This window comes from Syngnathoides biaculeatus, chromosome 12, assembly GCF_019802595.1.
Source record: "Syngnathoides biaculeatus isolate LvHL_M chromosome 12, ASM1980259v1, whole genome shotgun sequence".
Classification (NCBI taxonomy): Eukaryota; Metazoa; Chordata; class Actinopteri; order Syngnathiformes; family Syngnathidae; genus Syngnathoides; species Syngnathoides biaculeatus.
In genome coordinates this window covers 17676003-17694998 of record NC_084651.1, presented here as the reverse complement: position 1 = coordinate 17694998, position 18996 = coordinate 17676003, and the positions used below count along the sequence as shown (strand labels likewise).

General features: G+C 40.4%; 1 protein-coding gene across 1 annotated transcript; it reads left to right on the top strand.

Annotated features, from left to right (window-relative positions):
* The first annotated feature begins 1640 nt into the window (after positions 1-1640).
* Positions 1641-12832, top strand: cacul1 (CDK2 associated cullin domain 1). The gene is made up of 8 exons (XM_061837785.1): positions 1641-2583; positions 2664-2790; positions 4234-4336; positions 4551-4646; positions 4806-4908; positions 5436-5525; positions 6712-6850; positions 11532-12832. The coding sequence occupies exons 1-8, from the start codon at positions 2268-2270 to the stop codon at positions 11569-11571; spliced, it is 1014 nt and encodes a 337-aa protein (XP_061693769.1). The 5' UTR covers positions 1641-2267; the 3' UTR covers positions 11572-12832.
* The last annotated feature ends 6164 nt before the right edge of the window (positions 12833-18996 follow it).

Below are 18996 nucleotides of genomic sequence, written 5' to 3'. Positions count from 1 at the left end.
AACGCTGCTTCTATGAAATACTGAGAAAAGGGTCTAAATACTTATGGTTGTGTGATATTTTTTTTGTTTTTAATCAATTGCAAACATTACAAATATTCCATTATTTTCTGTCTTGGGGTGCTGGGCGTATACACTGTTTTCGACTGACATCACACACCTTCCAGTTTTGAGCGCGATTGCCATTTTGGTGGGGTGAATTCTAGTAAACAAACCATAACAAAGCAGGAATCATTTCAGATAGGCGTATGAATGGAGGCGCACAGCTATTTTATCGGTTGCTCAAACCAAAGTGGGCGTTGTAAAGAGTCTTTCTTTCGACTGCTTGCTGTGACCAAGAACCAGTGCAAGAAATCGGAGCAGTTATCAACCAAACAGCGACAACTGTGGCTGTCTCGTATCAGCAGAGCCGATTTAACAGCCAAATCATTCCCTTCTGGCCGAGTTTGCTCAGAGCATTTTGCTCTTGATAAGTATTGGATACCTTTTAGAATTTCACACCTACTTAGCAATAACTACGTTCTGTGAAGGAGAAGTATTCTTTAGGGGCAAGGGCCTACACAATACTCGTGTGTGAATGCAATGCATGTCTATAAAATCTGTATTTTCTGTTTTATTATAATAAGTTTGCAAAAACGAGTTACCGCAACACTAGCTGTTTTGTGTGAGTTAAAAATGAAATCGTGGAAGTGGAGAAAGAGGTGCGGGCTTGGGACTCGTCCCGGTCGAACCTCTGTCTCTCCTTCTCGGTAACAAAAACGAAAATAATAATGCACACCGCTTCCGTTGGTATAATCAACATAATTTACCACAACGCTGACTGGCGGTACATATTTAAATTGCATTGTGCAGTACACTAACCTTAGCAGTGTGGAGACACAGGTTGCCTACAATGGATACCATCGCATGACGAACCTTGCCATCGATGAATTGGTTGTAGGCCTCCAGACCTTTGGAATACTACTGCTGAGCCATGGTATCAGCTCTTGTTGAGAAGAGGAGATAGTTGACGATGTTTGGATCGGTTACCGACGCCCACAGTTTGAAATTCTTGCTCCATTTGTGTTTCTCTAAAGCATATGGGTCGATATTGTCGATCAAAGCACCCTTCTTGTTGTAATGGTTTCTTGAAACATCATCTAATGAGCCCCAATAACTTTCCAAAGTCTTTTTAGCCATCATGTGTCACTTTTAACAGTCATACGAACATTTGTGTACCTCCGGTCTGTATGCAAAAGCGATAGAATGAACGGCGTGTCAGTAGAGTGAACCCATTCAACATGGCTGCGTGCCTTGGATGTAGTCACGTGGTGGAAAACAGTCTATAAATGCACGGGGAAAAAATTCAGTAAATGGCTGCAATATAACAAAAATTTTTAAGGGGGTCTGTATATGTTTTGTACCCATGCACTGCAAGTTTCTTCTGAGATTCTCGGTAAAAATAATGAAACACAAAGGATCACTTATCCATCCATTTTATTAGCTATTTATCCTCACAAGGGTCACGGGAGTGCTGGAGCCTATTCCAGCTGTCAACGAGCAGGAGGCAGGGTACACCCTGAACTGGTTGCCAGCCAATCGCCGGGCACATGGAAACAGACAACAGTCGCACTCACAATCACACCTAGGGGCAATTTAGAGTCTCCAATTAATGCTGCATGTTTTTGGGATGCGGGAGGAAACCGGAGTGCAGGGAGAAAACCCGCGCAGGCACGGGGTGAACATGCAAACTCCACACAAGCGGGGCCGGGATTTAATACGGGACCTCAGAATTGATTAATTTAGAAAAAAAAATTGTCCGCAAGACATTTCAGTTTCTTCCTGTTTCCAATTACTCAAAGTGTTGAACCAGTACTTCTAACTTTATATTTTTACATATATCGGAGGCCTGCCTCCTCTGATAAGGGTGCTTTCATAGAAGTTATTTTTATGCAAGAATTACAACATATGTGTGAATGTTTTTTTTTTGCTTGCGGAACACATCTGTTCCACTGTATGGATTTTATGGAGACAATGCTGCTGATTTGGAGAGGCGAGCTTGCAAAGATTCACTTATCACTGGCGACGTGCCGTCTCATCGTGTTTTTTTTTTTTTTTTTAACACAAATGACGTTCCGAAGAAGAAGAACGTTACGACAATGTCGTGAAAACGCCGTCATCCACAACGCCAAGCTAAAAACAAGCTTCAGTTGTTCGACTATGTCAATTTTTCCCCCCACTGTACGTTTACACTTTTAAATGCCAGCTCTCAACACAAGGGAGCGGTTGGAATGGAAGCTATGGAAGATGACGGCTCGGACGTCAAAGATGACCACAATCACAACTATTGTGCGAGCAGAAGCGCTCAGGTCCAGTCTTCTACTAGCAGCCCCCTCTCCAATGTAACAAGGCTCCATCAGCCCGTCTGTTCGGCGGTCCCGGCAGTGGAAGGAGGGTCTGGTCGGGGGAGTTTGCTGTGTCACAGCGCACCGGTTTCAAAGTTCATGGACTCGGACTCAGGCAGCGAGTGCGGCGAGACCGAATGCGCGAGCCCGGCGGCCGGCTCTGCCCAAGACAAATTCACTCTGGAGTCGACTTCCAAGTTGCGTAAGTGAACGAACACCCGCACACCCTCACAAAACACCCGTCTTAAGGGTAAACCCTCCGACGTCCCCTTTCCTTCCTAGTTCTCAATGCAATCGCCGTGGAAGAGTACCGGAACAACCACTGGCCAAGCCTGGAGAAGGCCATAGAGCGCCTGCTAATACAGAATCCCACAGACCACATCTCTGTTTCATATGCTCAGATATACAGGTAACCTCTCACACAAACAAAGTGGGGGTGGGATGGTGTCAACAGGGTGTCCAACAAGGTGCTCACAAGTGATGGGACCTTGAGATTTCTTAGGAATATAGTAGAAGTGAATTGGTCAGTTATGTGGAGAAGTAAATGCGATTTATAGTAATGTTTTGCAGAATCATTTTCATCAGTTTGCTACCTTGTTAAATTATTTCTAATGATTAGATTTACATTGCAATTAGATTTGTTAGTAATAACATGTTTGAAGGTAGTTTGATTAAATATCTTTCTTTAGGAATGAAACTGGTACCCGTCACATTAATCCCTATTAAAAGAAGTTGCTTTTAGTTTTCAAAAGCTGGGCGACTCCTGCTTGTACACCTAATGTCTCAGAGACACAGGCAGTGTTATGGGAATATCTACGACTCGTCTGATCATGTGGCATGCATTTCAATGTTTGACAGCAAAAAAGGAGTACTTGCATTAATTATGCCATATTTTACCAAACCAACTTTTTATTTATTTTTTAGTATTTGGGATGTAATATTGGCCTTATGGTGCCTCAGTAAATCTGTGCATTATGTATCAAAATCGTCCACTTTATCCTGAGTTTGAGATGTTTTTTCTGTTTAGATGGCTGAAATATTTTTTTTTCTAATTAAACTTGATACAAATTCCATTGAAAAGAGAGTCACTTTATGTAGGTCTAAATGGCCAAAATATGGGACTTTTAAGAGCATGAACTAGGTGCGTATGCTTTCGTCCCTTGGTTATTGGGAACTGAAACCTGAAAGGATCTGTAACCACAAGGGGCGGATGGCTTTAAGCCGCCATAATACTTGGAAATAGATATCTCTCTGTCTGTATCAGTACAACAGTCGATAATGTCCAAATTCCGATAAAACATAGCTCATGCTTTTAACATGTCTTTTGCAGTTGAAGTCAAATGCAGACCATGGGTAACATCACCTACTGAGGTCACAAATTCTGACAGGTTGAAGACTTTCATAACACCGTCCAAATCCATACATGAACTAAGCACCTGCATAGGGCTCTGTGACTCCTTGCCCCCCAAAGACAAACAAGAGCCCAGTGTAGGATTGTAATTTGTTCCTTTATTATTATTATGGCATTATTTAATTTTAGTACTGCATTGGAGGAAGAAGTGCAATGTGTGGATTGAGATAGTGTTATATTATTATTATTTTTTTACATAACTTTTTGCACATTTAATGAGGTTCAAGAGGTAATTATTCAAATTTATACTTAAGTCATTTTTGTCACTTTGTATTAGGGTCCTCAGTTTCGTGACATCATATAGGTATAGTGATACCTTAATTTATGAAGATGATGACAGAAATAGGGTGCCCCGATATTGAATTATTGTTTGGGCTTTGTAGTGGTTTTGGTTGGCTCGTTCCTACCATTGTCTTTTTTTGTTTGTTTTTGTTTTCGCAGTTGCGTCTACAAGTGTGTTTGCCAACAACACTCCGAGCTACTCTACAATGACCTGAAATCCAAAATAGCAAATCATCTCCAACGGGTATCCACAGATCTGCATGTAAGCTATGTTAAGCAGTTATATACAAATATACATTAGTCGGCTCTCTGGAGGGTTTCGCACATTCTTGATAGATTTTTGATCTCAGATGTTCTGTGTGAATCCCCCCCACCAAAGTGATTGTCAAAATGCATTATACGCCCTCAGAAGTGTTCGATTTTCAGCGGGTCCAATGTATTTGCGAGATTACGACAACATAGTATTTTGTTTTTAGGCCGTCCCACTTGAAAACCTGATAGAAAGCTTCAACACCGCCTTGACACGATACATAACATCTCTTCAGTGTATTGTTCCAGTATTTATGTATTTGGTAAGTCCCCTTTAAAATTGACGCTTGGAGAGAATGCAGTATTTCTTTCACTCAGTTGAAGAATGACAATCATTTAATTTTGCGGCGTGCATGCACACACAAGCATACAAAAAGGAGTACGTACAATACATGCAGCTTTCTCATGGAGATTGTTTTCAGAACAAGTTCTACATCGAGTCGAAGCTGAACCGTGACCTGAAACAGGATCTGATGAACCTGTTTGCTGATCATGTTGCGGACAAATATGTCGACACACTCATGCGTGAGTACCTTGCTCTTTTTGTTTGACTCCCACAACACCCCTAAAGTGACTCTGGCAAGTCTTCACTACGCTTCAGATATTACAGCCTCATTTCAAAGTGGAATAAATACATTTATGTGCACCAATGCTCTCCATCATGGTGTGCCAACCTTGTGGCATCATGCTCAATATTACATGAGACTGTAATTGCTGCCAAAGGTGAATTAACAAAAACATTAAGACTGAATATGAAAATAAAAGTCGTTTCTCTCTCTTTTTTTTTTTTTTTTAGTTTAATAGTCATCATCAGGTATAATTTTGAGAGGGGGGAGTAAATAATCCATTTTGGAGAAAGGCTGTAACATGACAAAATGTGGAAAAACCGAACGGCGTGAATACTTTCTGAACGCACGGTAAATTAACCGTCGTGAATGTGAAATCTGGAAAGATGTGACTCAGACCAAAGTGATTTTAACGCTGCTGTTGCTGCTCTAACTTGGTCATTATTGAGGTGAAACAGGAGTTATTGACAACCATTTTTCTTGCAGCTCTTCTCATTAAAGCTCACGCGGTGCCCTTCGAAGTACAGCCGTCGACCATGGCCAGTGTGGTTAAAGGCCTTCACAGCCTCCGACCAGGTGTGCCACTGGAAAAAAAACTACACCGTATATCAGGGGTGCTCAATGTGTCGATCGCGAGGCAGTTTTGGTCGATCGCGTGACGGCGTACCCCCCCCCCCCCCAAAAAAAAAAAAAAAAGACGTCAGCCTATCACTCATCTCGTCACTTGATTCCGGTGTGGCAGATGGCAAGCTGGCCTCCTTTTTACTGTCTCTCTTTTGCTTTCTCCACGGCAGTCGCGACGATGCCCCCCCTCGGTAGATTGCGAGAGGCTGGCTGCTTGAAAAGTAGATCTTGGGGTAAAAAAAAAAAGTCTGGGCACCCCTGCCATATATACTAGAGTTTCAACAATTTAAGAGTTGGGGTCCAAAATGGACTATCGCTCAGTTTTTGTTGTAGTAAATTAAAAGACTGAAGCTATTTTTTTTCATCATCAACCATCCACACATTTCTGGCTTTTTAACTTTCCTAATAATAAGTTATCTGCTGTGTTCTTTATTCATATTTTACGCTGAACGTAAAATGGACTATACCCTTTATCGGTCAACTGAATTTGACAATCTCTAAACTTTTAAAAACCCAACAAAGATTTTTAGTGCAGTTGAACAGTTGGACGTCTGCATTCAAACTTTTAGAGCAGTGGTCCAGAACCTTTTTGCCGCCATGGACCGGTTCATGCAAGTACAGTACATATTATTGCCAGACCGGCAACCATTCATCGACGGGAGTCGTGGTACGGACAAGAATTTCTAACTAGCTAATTGAGTGTTTTTTTTAAGTCAAACTAAGTTCACCTGTAAAGGTTTTAGTGCATTTTAAGCACACAATGAACTGCTATAGTTTGCACGGCAGCATAATATGCCCTCACGTTGGAAAAGAAAAAAGACATGCAAAGTAACTCAGACTGACTGCTTTTCATTGATTGATATTCATGAACTAGAAGTGTTTTCACACATTTATAATACCTGTACTTATGAGTTCACTACCGAGTTAGTGTAGGTTAGGGATAGACTACAGCACATTACAACTTGAATCAATTTTGGGTCACACCGCTGCCAAATGAACGAAACCTAATTGGAAACCAAGGACTTTTTTAATAACTAGAGCTGAAAAATATAAATAAATTATATATATATACATATATATGAGCATCTGTACATTTGTATTTGAATAACTTTCCATTTTATTTTTTTTCCCTTTATAGAGTGGGCCCAGTTGGCACCTGCTCTCTTCTCTAACTTTATTCCTCAAATCAACCCCCCCGCTATGGAGTCTCTGCTACTGGACTACGCTGCTCATGACCAGGAGCTCCAGATGGAGCTTTCCATGAACGGCTTTCCACGGTTAGTTTACGATCATCGGCTCGTGGCAAGTTGTAGAAACGCACAGTGTGATGTCTTTGAGTTAAGAGCTCAATCCCAATTTGTTATGTTAAATTCAAAGTCGATCAAATTTCTGTGAATATTTCAAGTGAATGCATCCCGGGGATGTTTATATTGACAGAACAGATGACACAACCCGCATGCACTGATGCTCACATAGAATTAATTGAAAGTTTTAACACTGGACAGTGACAACATAGGTATCATCAATAATGCATAAAAGATCAAAAGTTTCATACGGTTTCCTTGGCCTGAGGCTGACTCCACCTGACCCCCATTTATAATTTGCATATTACTGTACTCCTTTTACCATCACCCCTGTAACAAAGCCAGGTGTTTATGTAACATTGAGACCAAGGTAAAGCATTCTTTTCCATCACTAATGTGAACTATGAGATGTTCAACTCTTATCATCAACGGCAAAAAAAAAAAAACTTTGAGAAGAAAAGTTAAAATAAACGGAGATAATTTGGTTTCACAACTGTGGACAGGGTTCTTAAAGTGCCACCGACATGCCTATATACATTTTAAAATGGATATTGTGATGAAAACTACATATAATATTCACTTCAATGTGTATACGAAGAAAAAAAAAGTGGGCGGAGATTTGTCATTCATTCAAAGTTGCGGAAGTCTCACTCAACATCCCAGTGGCAGCCTTATTGCCTGCAGCGTCATTTCCAGATTTCACACTGGGACAGTCGCCATTGAGAAAACACCATGCCACCTGCTGTGGGAGACGAACATGAGAGATTTTTGGATTTTTCTGATGCCCCTTCTGAGACTTTAGCTCATTTCGAACAAGACAACATCTCACAATCAAGTGAAGTGACCAGGGCAGTATTACCATATCAGTTTGTGCCATATTTAGATGATATGCAGATCACTTCTAACTAACAATAGACTCCCCGACAGTATGTATGACGGTAAGAAGTGTACTCAGGAGGACCCATGTGCGGCCAAACCACCTCCCCACCCAATCCACCTCTGCGGCGGTGAACAACGCAGACGCCGTCGGTAATGAACAACAATTCCAGCGGTGGCGATGAACAACGGCACGGTGCCCCCTCCCCCCCAACTATTATTTTTTTAATAGCTCTATACACACCTACCTGTCATTTGGAACTCACAATGCTCTCGTCCTTTGCGGCTGTCCAATCCAATTTTCACGACGAACCGGGTCTTTTGAAAAAGTGAATCCGTCCTCCCGAGTGTTCGAGCAACATCTAGCAATACGAGACGGCATTTTGGCTAACACACAGTAAAAAAACAGCTACTTTCACACCGCTAAAACAGGTATCAACACGAACCCACCAGTGTGGGCGTCTGGAACAAACGTCACTTCCTGCTTCTCAAAACATGCCCCGAGAGGATTTTAATGGCGGGAGATACAAAAATCCATATGTGACGAGAACCTGATGTGTGGTGAAAAACGGATGGGTCCATTCCGGCTGCTTTTTTTTTTTTAATTAAAAACATACTAAAAATCATGCAGTTATGTGTCGGTGGGACTTTAAAGTGAACATGTGGCTGTGTTCAGTATTATCCAACTACATTCAAACGGTAAATAGACACCACACAGGCGCCACCATTACAACTCCATTTGATTAACCCCAAATAAAGTTAATATGTTTTAATAGGGTTTACCTGACACTTTTATAGTCAAGAAATGTTGGGACCTCTTCCGGTGGTCATCTCGGTATTGTGCTCTCTGATATTGTCCTTGATTTTGTCTTAGGGTTAGGGTTTCCCCAACTTTCACAAATCCTCAAGTTTTTTTTTCTCAACATTATTTACCAGAACAGTGGCTGTGCTTTTTGGTGCACGGTGGAGGCGAGGATGGGGCCAAAGAGGGAAGCTTCCCAGAATGCCAGTTCTGATAGTCATGATTTGAAATGCCACTTCCATCGATTCACCTTGCAAATCTGCACGTTATACCCAACAAAATGGATGAGCTTCCTCTCTTCACAAAGTCCTATAAAAACTTTGGGCATTGTGCTACCCCCGGGTTCAGAAGGTCTTGGCTTTGTGAATGCATCCGCGACAGCAATGTACTGTTGTTCCAACTACACCGAGCAGACTCCGACACAAGCTATCAGAGAAAACAAAAAGGTGGAGGAATATCCTTCAACATCAAGGAAAATGGTGTACTGATGTCAACACACACTGCAGAATTGACTTGGAGTCGCTGTTTTTTAACTGCAAGTCATTCTACTCGCCAGGCAAGTTTGCTTCAGTCATCGTCACCAGTGTTTACATTCCTCCCAGAACGCCAATCTCGAAACCAAAACTCAACCACGAACTCTCTAAATACAAGAAGCACATTGACTGTCTTACCAGGGAAAATGAGATTCCAGACCGCTGCTAATCCGTGCTGAAGGACTCATACACTGCTTTTCCCTGTGCAGTTTTAGGCTTGTCTGATCACTGTTAATTGACTTAAAACCAACATGCAAGTACAAAAGTTTTTGTCCGAAGTCTGTGGTCAAGACAGTGAAGTGGACTAATAAGGCCATGATAGATCTTTGACTCTTTAGACTCCACAGGTTGACGTGTTTTGAAACTTAAACTGGCAACTTGTATGACTATACAGACACAGTTACATACTCTATCACCTTGTGTGAAGATGTGTGTACCAACAAAGACGTTTCGCACATTAAATAATGGGCTGTGGTTCACCCCCAAACCTTCGCCAAGCAAAAAAGGATTCCAATCATAGAGGCCACAGAGTCCTATACAATCGGGCCATAAACCTGCTCACAAAAGAAATATGCATCACAAAGAAGTTATACAGATAGCTGGACATCCACTTTGCTGCTCGACACTGTCAGTCTGGAGAGGATTACAATCAGTAAGTAGTAGTGACCAATCATCATCCCCCCAAGTGGAGAACAATGAAGAATTAGCTGTCTGCTTGAATACCTTCTGCTGCAAAGACACCTACCCAGCCGAACTACCGACGACCACCATTACACTTCTGACTCCTACTTCTGCATTGCTCATTCATAAACGGGACATGAAACATGTCCCTAAACAAAAAGATCAACAAAGTGGCAGCCCTGGACAGTGTCTCCTCCTGCTTGAAAGTCTGCAGGGACCAGCTCGCGCCACAAAGATCTTCGATAGATCTTTTGAATTGTATGAAATCCCATCCTGTCTCAAATGCCCCACCATCATACTGGTCCCCATGAAACCTGAAATTTCAGCACAGGACTACAGGCATGTCGATCTAACATCAGTTATCATGAAGTCCTTAAAACGCGCCATGCTGGGCCACCTCAAGCGTGTCACAGGAACCCTGCTGAACCCCCTGCAATTTTCCTATTGAGCAAACGGGCCTGTGGATGACACATTCAACATGCGATTGCACTTCATTCTAAAAGTTCAGTTCTGCGTTCAATGTCATAACCCCCAAACGCCACCAAACTTCTCCAACTCAACATCTCATGCCTTCTGCCAGTTGGTTTACAGCTTCCCAACAGGGGCTCCCCAAGGATATGTCATATCTCCACTGCTCTTCTCTCGCTACACGAATAACTGTGCCTCAAAGCACCTGGCTGTCAAACTTCTGAAGTTTGCTGTCGAAGGCACGGCCATCAGCTTCAAAGACATTTAGGATTCTGTGTTTTGATAGGAAGTGGAGTAGCTGGATCTGTAGTGTGCGACACAACCTCCAGCTGAAAGTGATCAAGACTGTAGAGATAATCGTGGATTTTACGAAATATCCTTCGCCACAGCTGCCCCTAACACTGTCCAACTGCCCTGTGTGAACTGTTGCGACCTCCAAGTTCTTCAGAACTCCAGTCTCTCAGGACCTGAAGTTGGAGACCAACATCAACTCCATCCTAAAAAAGGCCCAGCAGAGGATTTGTTTCTGTGGCTTCTAACGAAGCACCACCTGGCCTCCATCAAGTATGTCCTAAATGTATGTTTTGTCATGGTGCATGTTTGTTGTCATACTAGATTGGCTCTAACTTCCAAAGGAAAATTTATTATGTTTTGTAATATATTTGTACCAATAAAGCTGATTGTGACATCTTGCAATTCACGCTATGCACTGCAGAGCTTCCACAGAATTGGAAGAATGTTATTGTTCTAATGTATCTGTCAGAGACAGGCGTTAAATATACCATGGAATATGGTGAAGACAGTCATTAGGTGGAGAATATATGACACAACAGTGACATTGCCAAGAACTGCATATCCCTTCAAAATTGATGCAAAAATGAGCGGGGGAAATGGTCAGGGAGTCTACGAAGAGGTTTGTCAGTCTTAAGATTTACAATGGGTCAGGGTAACAAGACAGGAGCCGTATCTTACAAAGAAAAAAACATTTAAGCAGATCTGCAAAGGCACACTGAGGGGACATGTTAAAGTTCTTTGTATCCCAAACATTTAAGCCATCATTTCAAAATGTATTTTCGGCTCAAACTTGACATTGTTCATCACCAAGAGAAACCCATTCTTAGAATGAAGGATGGTGATTGATTTCACTTCAATTTCGACCCAGCAACAACACACACACACGCGTTTAACCTCTTGGAAGTCAAGGTATCACTGTAGAGCAAATTCAGGCTAACGCGTGTAAATTTTTTAAAAAAGCTCAAGTTGAAGTGGTTTTTCTACTGTTGCTCTTTTTCAGAGGTGATCAGTCTCGCAAGCGGGCCAACGATGACTCTTGAGTGGACGGTGCGCATCAGCATTTATATGGCCCCATGTCTTCGCTGTTCTAAGTGAAAGGCACAGACGCTGAATAGGTCGGGACTTGCCAGCTTCTGAGGCAGCATCACAGGACTAACCGAACAGAATCGGGACTGAGGCTGTGTAAAAGGAATGGCGGTATGTCGGGGCCAGCGTGTCACTCAATTCTTTCGCGTTAGACCAGAGGCTGCGGTGGACGATGTCCTGTTGTCGAGTAAACATGCAGATATTTCTTGGTTGGATGGGTTGTGAAAGGATGCTCATTAATGCCGGCCAGCTCTACTGTTACTGCGTCACACTGGGTGAAAGGGGGCTTATGTCAGTCAGTATGTCACAGGTAAATGTAAAGCGATCACTCTGGTGTTAGCGGCCATATCTATGTTTTCTGTCTTTGGCGGAGTGCTTTCACGGTGTCTATTGTGATAAAATTTCAAACAGATGCGAGGCTGATAATGCTATATTGCATTCCTAACATTTCTCATTAAAATTTCTTGCAAAACAGTGGATTAACAAAGACTTGCGCTGCTAATTACCCACACAGTATGTTTGTATACCAATCCCTTGATATCACTATTTGCGACCGAAGTGAGCAGTTTCAACATGAGAGTGTATCGAGAAATTGGAACTAAACTGTGATTGTCCATCTATATTGATGCCTTTATTGTGTTGGGAAATGGAAATGTGTTGCCACTGATACCAAAGACGATTTGCAGTACAGCACTTAGTATTGATTTGGTATGTATTCAAGCTAACATTATTACTTATGCATGTTTACTTGTCTTCTATATTTATTTTTTGATACTAACAATTTTAGGGTTCTTGTTTTTGAAATCAGAACTTGATTGTGTGTTGCAGCCTTGCTTGTAGGACTTTTGAGTCAGAGTGCCATAAAGCCCATTTCTGCCTTGTTCCTGATGTGTAAATGTATCAAGTCTGAATCTTCATACAACAAATATGCAAATTTTATAATGCGCAGGTCTACATGAAAGGTTTAATACAAAGCTTCATGTTTGTACATTAACATTCACTAAGCTATTTGTCAAAGGCATTTTCGTGTAATTATTCACTTGGCTTTGTGTCTTTTACACTGTTTTAAGTGTAATCTAGAATCTGAGGCCTGGTTTTTGTTTTGATCTTTGTCCTAAGAATGGATGTCACTGTCACTCAGCTAAAGATTTTAATTACTGATGGCACACAGCTTTTTATTTACCAACAAAATGATTTAGTAAAAATGTCATCATACTGTACTGTGAATTCTTCTAAAAATGAAAAGTGTATGTACCTCTGGATCTTGAAAATCAATACACCACTGTAAAGTTTTTGTGAAGAAAAAAAAAAAAAAGTGACTTAAACCTTCCATCCATTCTCCAAAGCGCTTCTCTTTATTAGGGTTATGGGTCCGCTGGGGGGTACCACAACAGACTTTGGAAATGAGGCGACATACAATTTGGACCGATTACCAGTCAATCAAAGAGTACATATGGGTCATTTTCATATGATTTGATCAATAACGGTAAAGACATGGCTCACTGAATTCCCTTTAAAATAAATTAACTTTACTGAGTACAGTATTTGAATTATTGGCAATTAGGAACAAAAAAGTTTTTTTTTTAACCGTTTAATGCCAAATGTCTTTATTGTAAGGTGTCTGAAATGAGGTTTTTCATGATTTAAAACATTTGATGAAAATATGAATTCCATTCATGGGAATTTTTCTCTTGTTTCTTTATACGCCTTTTCATCATCAGCGTTATCCAAACAATCTGAGGAGCAAATGGCAAATGAGATTATTCAGCACTTCCAATCTCCCACACCTCACCCTAGCCCCTTGGCGCCAAGCGCAATGCAAAAGTCACTCTCTACAAGCCTAAATGCAATGTTAGGTCTGACTGATACGTTGAAGTATATTGTCAAAGTTGGGAGTCCAGCTCACACCACGCCAAGATCTTCCTCCCATCCGTCCACTAAAATGGGAAGGGCCCCTCCTTCACCCATAAAGAATCTTACATATGAATCTGACTGATATCTGCATGGTCTTTTTCTTAATATGTCCAACCCCGATTGAGATCAGCCATTTTTTAACCCTGTAATTACAAGAGACACAAAGTTGGTCAAAGAAATATAGCACAAAAAAGTAGAGTAAACTTAGTCAGGATAAAACCCCAATCTATCAGACCGGTGTCTCCTGTTATCTTTGCTATATCTTCTCAATATCAGGTCACTAATTAATCAGGGCTACTATGGAGGCCCCGTAGCTCAGTGGTTAGAGCACTGGTTTGATAAACCGTGGGTTGTGGATTCGTATCCCACTGGGGCCTCCACTCCCTGAGAAGGGTTGCGTCAGGAAGGGCATCCGGCTTAAAAACTGTGCCAAACATATGTGCGTTCATCTGAGATGATACGCTGTGGCGACCCCGAAAGGGACAAGCTGAAAGAAACCAATGACATCATTACTATCTATGCTCTGAACTTTTTATTACCGTAATTTCTGGAGTATAAGCGGCACCTGATTCTAAGCCTCACCCAGTACATTTTTAAAGGAAAAAACATTTTGTACATACATAAGATGCACCTGTTTATAATCAGCATGGGCCCACATTGAAACAAAGACAGACTGTACACAGAAAGAGCTTTCAAAGTTTTAATAATATACCTTATCTTTTCTTTCCAAACAGTGCCTGTGATGCGGCAGTAACACAGCAGCAATACGGTAGTAACACAGCAGCAACAGGGCTGCGTAAATAAACATACCGGTAAAAGTCACTGAGACGCGGCAGCAACACGGTTCAGGCTACCTGCTTTTATTACTCTGAAAGCTATTTTTGTCTTTTTACATTGCTCCAGTTCTTCCCACTGCCGTTTCCAGTGTCTCACGATCAATTCATTTATGCCAAGTTTACGTGCAGGAGGTCTCTTCCTTCTCTGGTGGCCAACTCTTTTGCTTTTAACTTGAAAGCTACATCATATGCATTTTTTTCTTGCTTTTTCCATGATAAGGGTCTGTTCATGCTAACAAGGAAAAAAAAGGGCTATTGCTGTCATTTTTAGTTCATTTATGTGTAAAGAAATTATTCTGGGTGATTTTAGCTCTCTTGGATTTCTGTTTTTTTAAAGGTGAGCCACGGGTTATTGTTTTGGTAATTTATAGACCTCCAACAGAACAGAAAATGTATGGAGGATTTTTCAAAACTGCTGTAAGCTATTCTTACTGACTACAACTATTTTGCATAACAGGAGACTTAAACGTATTGACAATAACATGGACAAAAACATCTAATGAACTCAGCCCTATTCGACACATTTTTGACCTCAACAGAGTCCAACTCACACTCAAGGTCACATCTTAGACCTGGTCATCTCTAAAGATGTTGAAATTCCATCAATTGATAAAAACAATATGGCTATTTCTGACCATTTTTGTGTTTTCTTTGAATTACAGACTTATTCAAAAGTTCTGACAGCCTCTGTCTATTAAGAAAAGATACATAGATGAGAGTACTGCCACTAAGTTCATGGAAGTAGCTATGCCACAAACAGTGATTTCTGAGACAGTTGATGAACCTTTGGCCAGTTTTACCTGGAAAATGTCATGAAGACTGTGGCTCCTGTTAAAAGTAAGACCATCCTGAGGCGAACTAGAATATCGTGGAGGAGCACAATAATGGTCAAGAGCTCTCAATCAAAGTGTAGGAAAGCAGCACAAAAGTAGTGAAAACGTAAACTCCATAGTGACTACGACCTCTACAGATAGTCTTGGTAGGTTTGATCAAGTGTTAGTCAGGGCTAAACAACACTTTTCTGAAATCATCAATAAGAACTTCAACAATACTGACAACTCTATTTGCTGTGTTTGACAAAGTCACACCCCCCCCCCAATTAGATTGCTCCTGAACACCCAACAGCTTGATAAATCCAATGAATTTACTTATTTTGAAGAAAAAATAGAATTCATCATGTTAACTATCGGCTCAAATCAGCAAAATGATAAAATGGAACTACATCTGAAGCCACCCAGGGAAAACTCTATTACCTTGTCAGAATTTGATACAGTTGACCAAAAAAATAGAGAAAACTGTTTAGCAGCTGAAACCATCAACGAGGTGTCTTGACTCAATACCATCTAACTTTTTCAAAACTATTGCGAAGTCTCTTCTAAATTATTTACGCAAAGAATCAATTGCTCATTTTAGTCTGGCAAGTTTCCTAAAGCTCTTAAGAAAGCGGCGGACGATTCCATGTTAGCAAGCTATAGACTCATGTCTTAATCTCCATTTTCATACCCAAGATTGTTGAGTTATTTTTAATCAACTTGGAAATTTCTTGAATTTAAATCGACTTTTTTGACGTTTCAATCAGGTTTCCAAACTCATCACCAAACAGAATCTGCTCTATCGACGTGCTAAATGACAATCAGTACATAAGGTTGAATGGTCACTCAGGAAAAGGTGTCCTTTTTTTCTCTTGTATCTCCATGTGGCATTTCATACGATATTTATAAGATACTGCTGAACACGTTGGAAATGTAGGTAGGCCAAAATAGAACAGTCCTTAAATGGTTTAGGGCCAACCTGGAAGAAAGAGGTATTTTGTAAACAATGGAAATGCTCAACAAATGGCAATAAGCTATGGGGTCCCTCAAGGGTGAGTTCTTGGACCCCTCCTGTTTAGCCTGCATATGCTACCCTTGGGTCGAATTCCTTAAAACTTTAATTTTTAGTACCATAGCTATGCAGATGACAGTTATATTTAGGAGCGTCTCCAGATGATTACAGTTAAATTGAGGTGTTGTGTCGCTGTCGAAAGCACATTAACTGGATGAGCCAAAATTTTCAACTTAACCACAGCAAACCCGAGTTAATTATTTTCTAAATAAAAAAGGTTGCTGGTAGTACATACCTGGACTCACTATCTTTAAAAACCAAGGACCAAGTCTGAAACCTTAGTGTTCTGATAAATTCCGACTTGTCAGCGGTCATATCAAATCAATTACTAAAACTGCCTTTACCATCTTAAAAACTTATCCAGATGTGTCAAGCCGACCAGGAGAGGCTCATCTACACTTTCATCGCAAGTAGCCTTGACAGTTGTAATATTCTTTTCCCCAAAAAGAGGATTTCACAGCTGCAGGTCATGCAGAATGCTGCAGCTCAGTTTGTGACCAGAACAAAGAGGTCAGAGCATGTCGCTCCAATTCTTAAGTCTTTACACTGGCTTCCAGTCTGCTTTAAAATAGATTTTAAAGTTCTGCTACTGGTTTATAAATCACTAAATGATTTAGGTCGTGAATACATGAAAGAATTGCTACTGGAATACAAACCTGATAGGGCTCTGACTGAGATCAATGGATTCAGGTCAAATAGCGGCGCGCAGAGTCCAAAGCAAATATGGTGAAGCAGCAATTTAGGTGTTTTATTTTCATCTTTAAATATTGATTTCATTGTATGCTCTCTTAAAATGTTTTATTTCTTTGTTTAAGGTGCCATACATGCATATTCTGTACCACTCATCCTCACAGTCAACTGCATCCTGCAGTCCATCCCTGCTATCTTTGAGTGAGTACACCCTGAAGTGTTTGCCAGCCAATCACAAGGCACAAATAAACAAGGGCTTTAGTCACACCTACAAGCAATTTTGAGTCTTCATTCAACCTACGATGCATCTTTTTTGGATATGGCAGGAAACCGCAGAGTACGTGTACATAAGTGTGGCCAGATTTGAACCCTGTTCCTCAGAATTGTGACACAAATGATGACCAGTCATCTACCATGGTGCCAAAATTTAGAATTATCGGGGAAAAAGGACAAATAAACAAACCAAGGCCATTTAACATCAAAATTATTTGAAAATGACAGTTCTCAGTATGATGACAGCTCTACACCACTGAGCATTATTACTATTCCTTTATTTTCAAAATTGTCATTAAGAGGATTTCTCTGGAGAATAAACCTGTAATTGTCAGACATGAAGGAGTATACTTTCCTTTATAAGCTGTATGTTTGCATCTGATTATGCAATACACTGAACTACAACCAAAATAAATCTATTATTAAATGAATAACACCTAAACTCTGCCAATCAAAACTGAAAACCTACGATATCATTGAATGTTTATTTTTAACAAAAGAATACAAATAGGACCAAAACTCTACATTCCTTTTCCATGTTGAAAAAGTGGGAGGAAGTACCGGTAGTTGATTCTCAAACTTTTTATGAGTTTGTGGTATCTTCAAGTTATTCGTCAATATTTGATTTTATATATATATATATATATATATATATATATATATATATATATATATATATATAATTTTTTTTAAACCTTGTGGGTACCAGGCCCAAGTGAAATACATACACGGAATTGTACTTGGGCAGTGTTTGTTTCATTTACCACTAGAGGGAGACTACATACTGCTAGTGCAGGGGTCGGGAACCTTTTTGACTGAGAGAGCCATGAATGGCAAATATTTTAAAATGTCATTTTGAAAGAGACATACACATTTTAGAAACTAAACACAAGTGTATTTGCCCATTTATGCAAGACCAACACTTTTAGGGTACAACACACGGACTCGTGTTTGTGTCCAACTTGCTGGAAATTCCCCACTTCTCTATTTTTTACATTTATATATCTATTCTGCCTTTATTAAAATAATATTGATGAACAACAATGCAATGATACATAGGTGTGTATATATATAATAATTAGAAGATGACAAAGGAACCAAACAATAACATAAAAATTACAAGGTGACATTAAGAAACTAAACAATAACAAAACAAACAAAAAATCAGACAGACAAGTTGGAAAATAATAATAAAAATAAAAAAATAAGACTTGTGAACACTTGAAAACTGTCACATCCCCTTTTCATTCATATCCCTAAAAATGTTATATTTAACTTTAAATTGTTAGAAGTTTGGACAGTATATTTTTTTTCCTGATTGCACGGTGTGGGACTGGTTAGCACATCTGTCTCACAGTTCTGAAGCCAGAGTTCAAATCCGGCCTCATGTGAATGGAGTTTGCAAGTTCTCCCAGTGCCTGTGTGGGTTTTCTCTGGGTACTCCGCTTTCTTCCTACAGTCCAAAACATGCCTTGTAGGTAAACTGAAAGCTCAAAATTGTCTGTTGTCCTTTCCCCCCAAAAAACATGCATTAATTGTACACTGTAAATTGCCCCTAGGTGTGATTTTGAGTGCGACTGATGTCTGGCTCTATGTGTGCCCTGCGATTGGCTGGCAACCAATTCAGGGTGTACCCCGCCTCCTGCCTGATGATAGCTGGGATTGGCTCTAGCACTCCCGCAACCCTTGTGTGGATAAGTGGTTCCGAAAATGAAGAATGAATAGAATATTTAGGTTCTGTAAGTAGAGTATCATTGCACTGTATATGCATTGCTTATATTT

Excerpts from the sequence above, each read along its gene's own strand:
- cacul1 (XM_061837785.1), top strand. The coding sequence starts at position 2,268 with ATGGAAGCTATGGAAGATGACGGCTCGGACGTCAAAGATGACCACAAT. Across the intron at positions 2,584-2,663 it reads GGAGTCGACTTCCAAGTTGC|TTCTCAATGCAATCGCCGTG; the intron begins GTAAGTGAACGA and ends TTTCCTTCCTAG. Across the intron at positions 4,647-4,805 it reads TTCCAGTATTTATGTATTTG|AACAAGTTCTACATCGAGTC; the intron begins GTAAGTCCCCTT and ends GATTGTTTTCAG.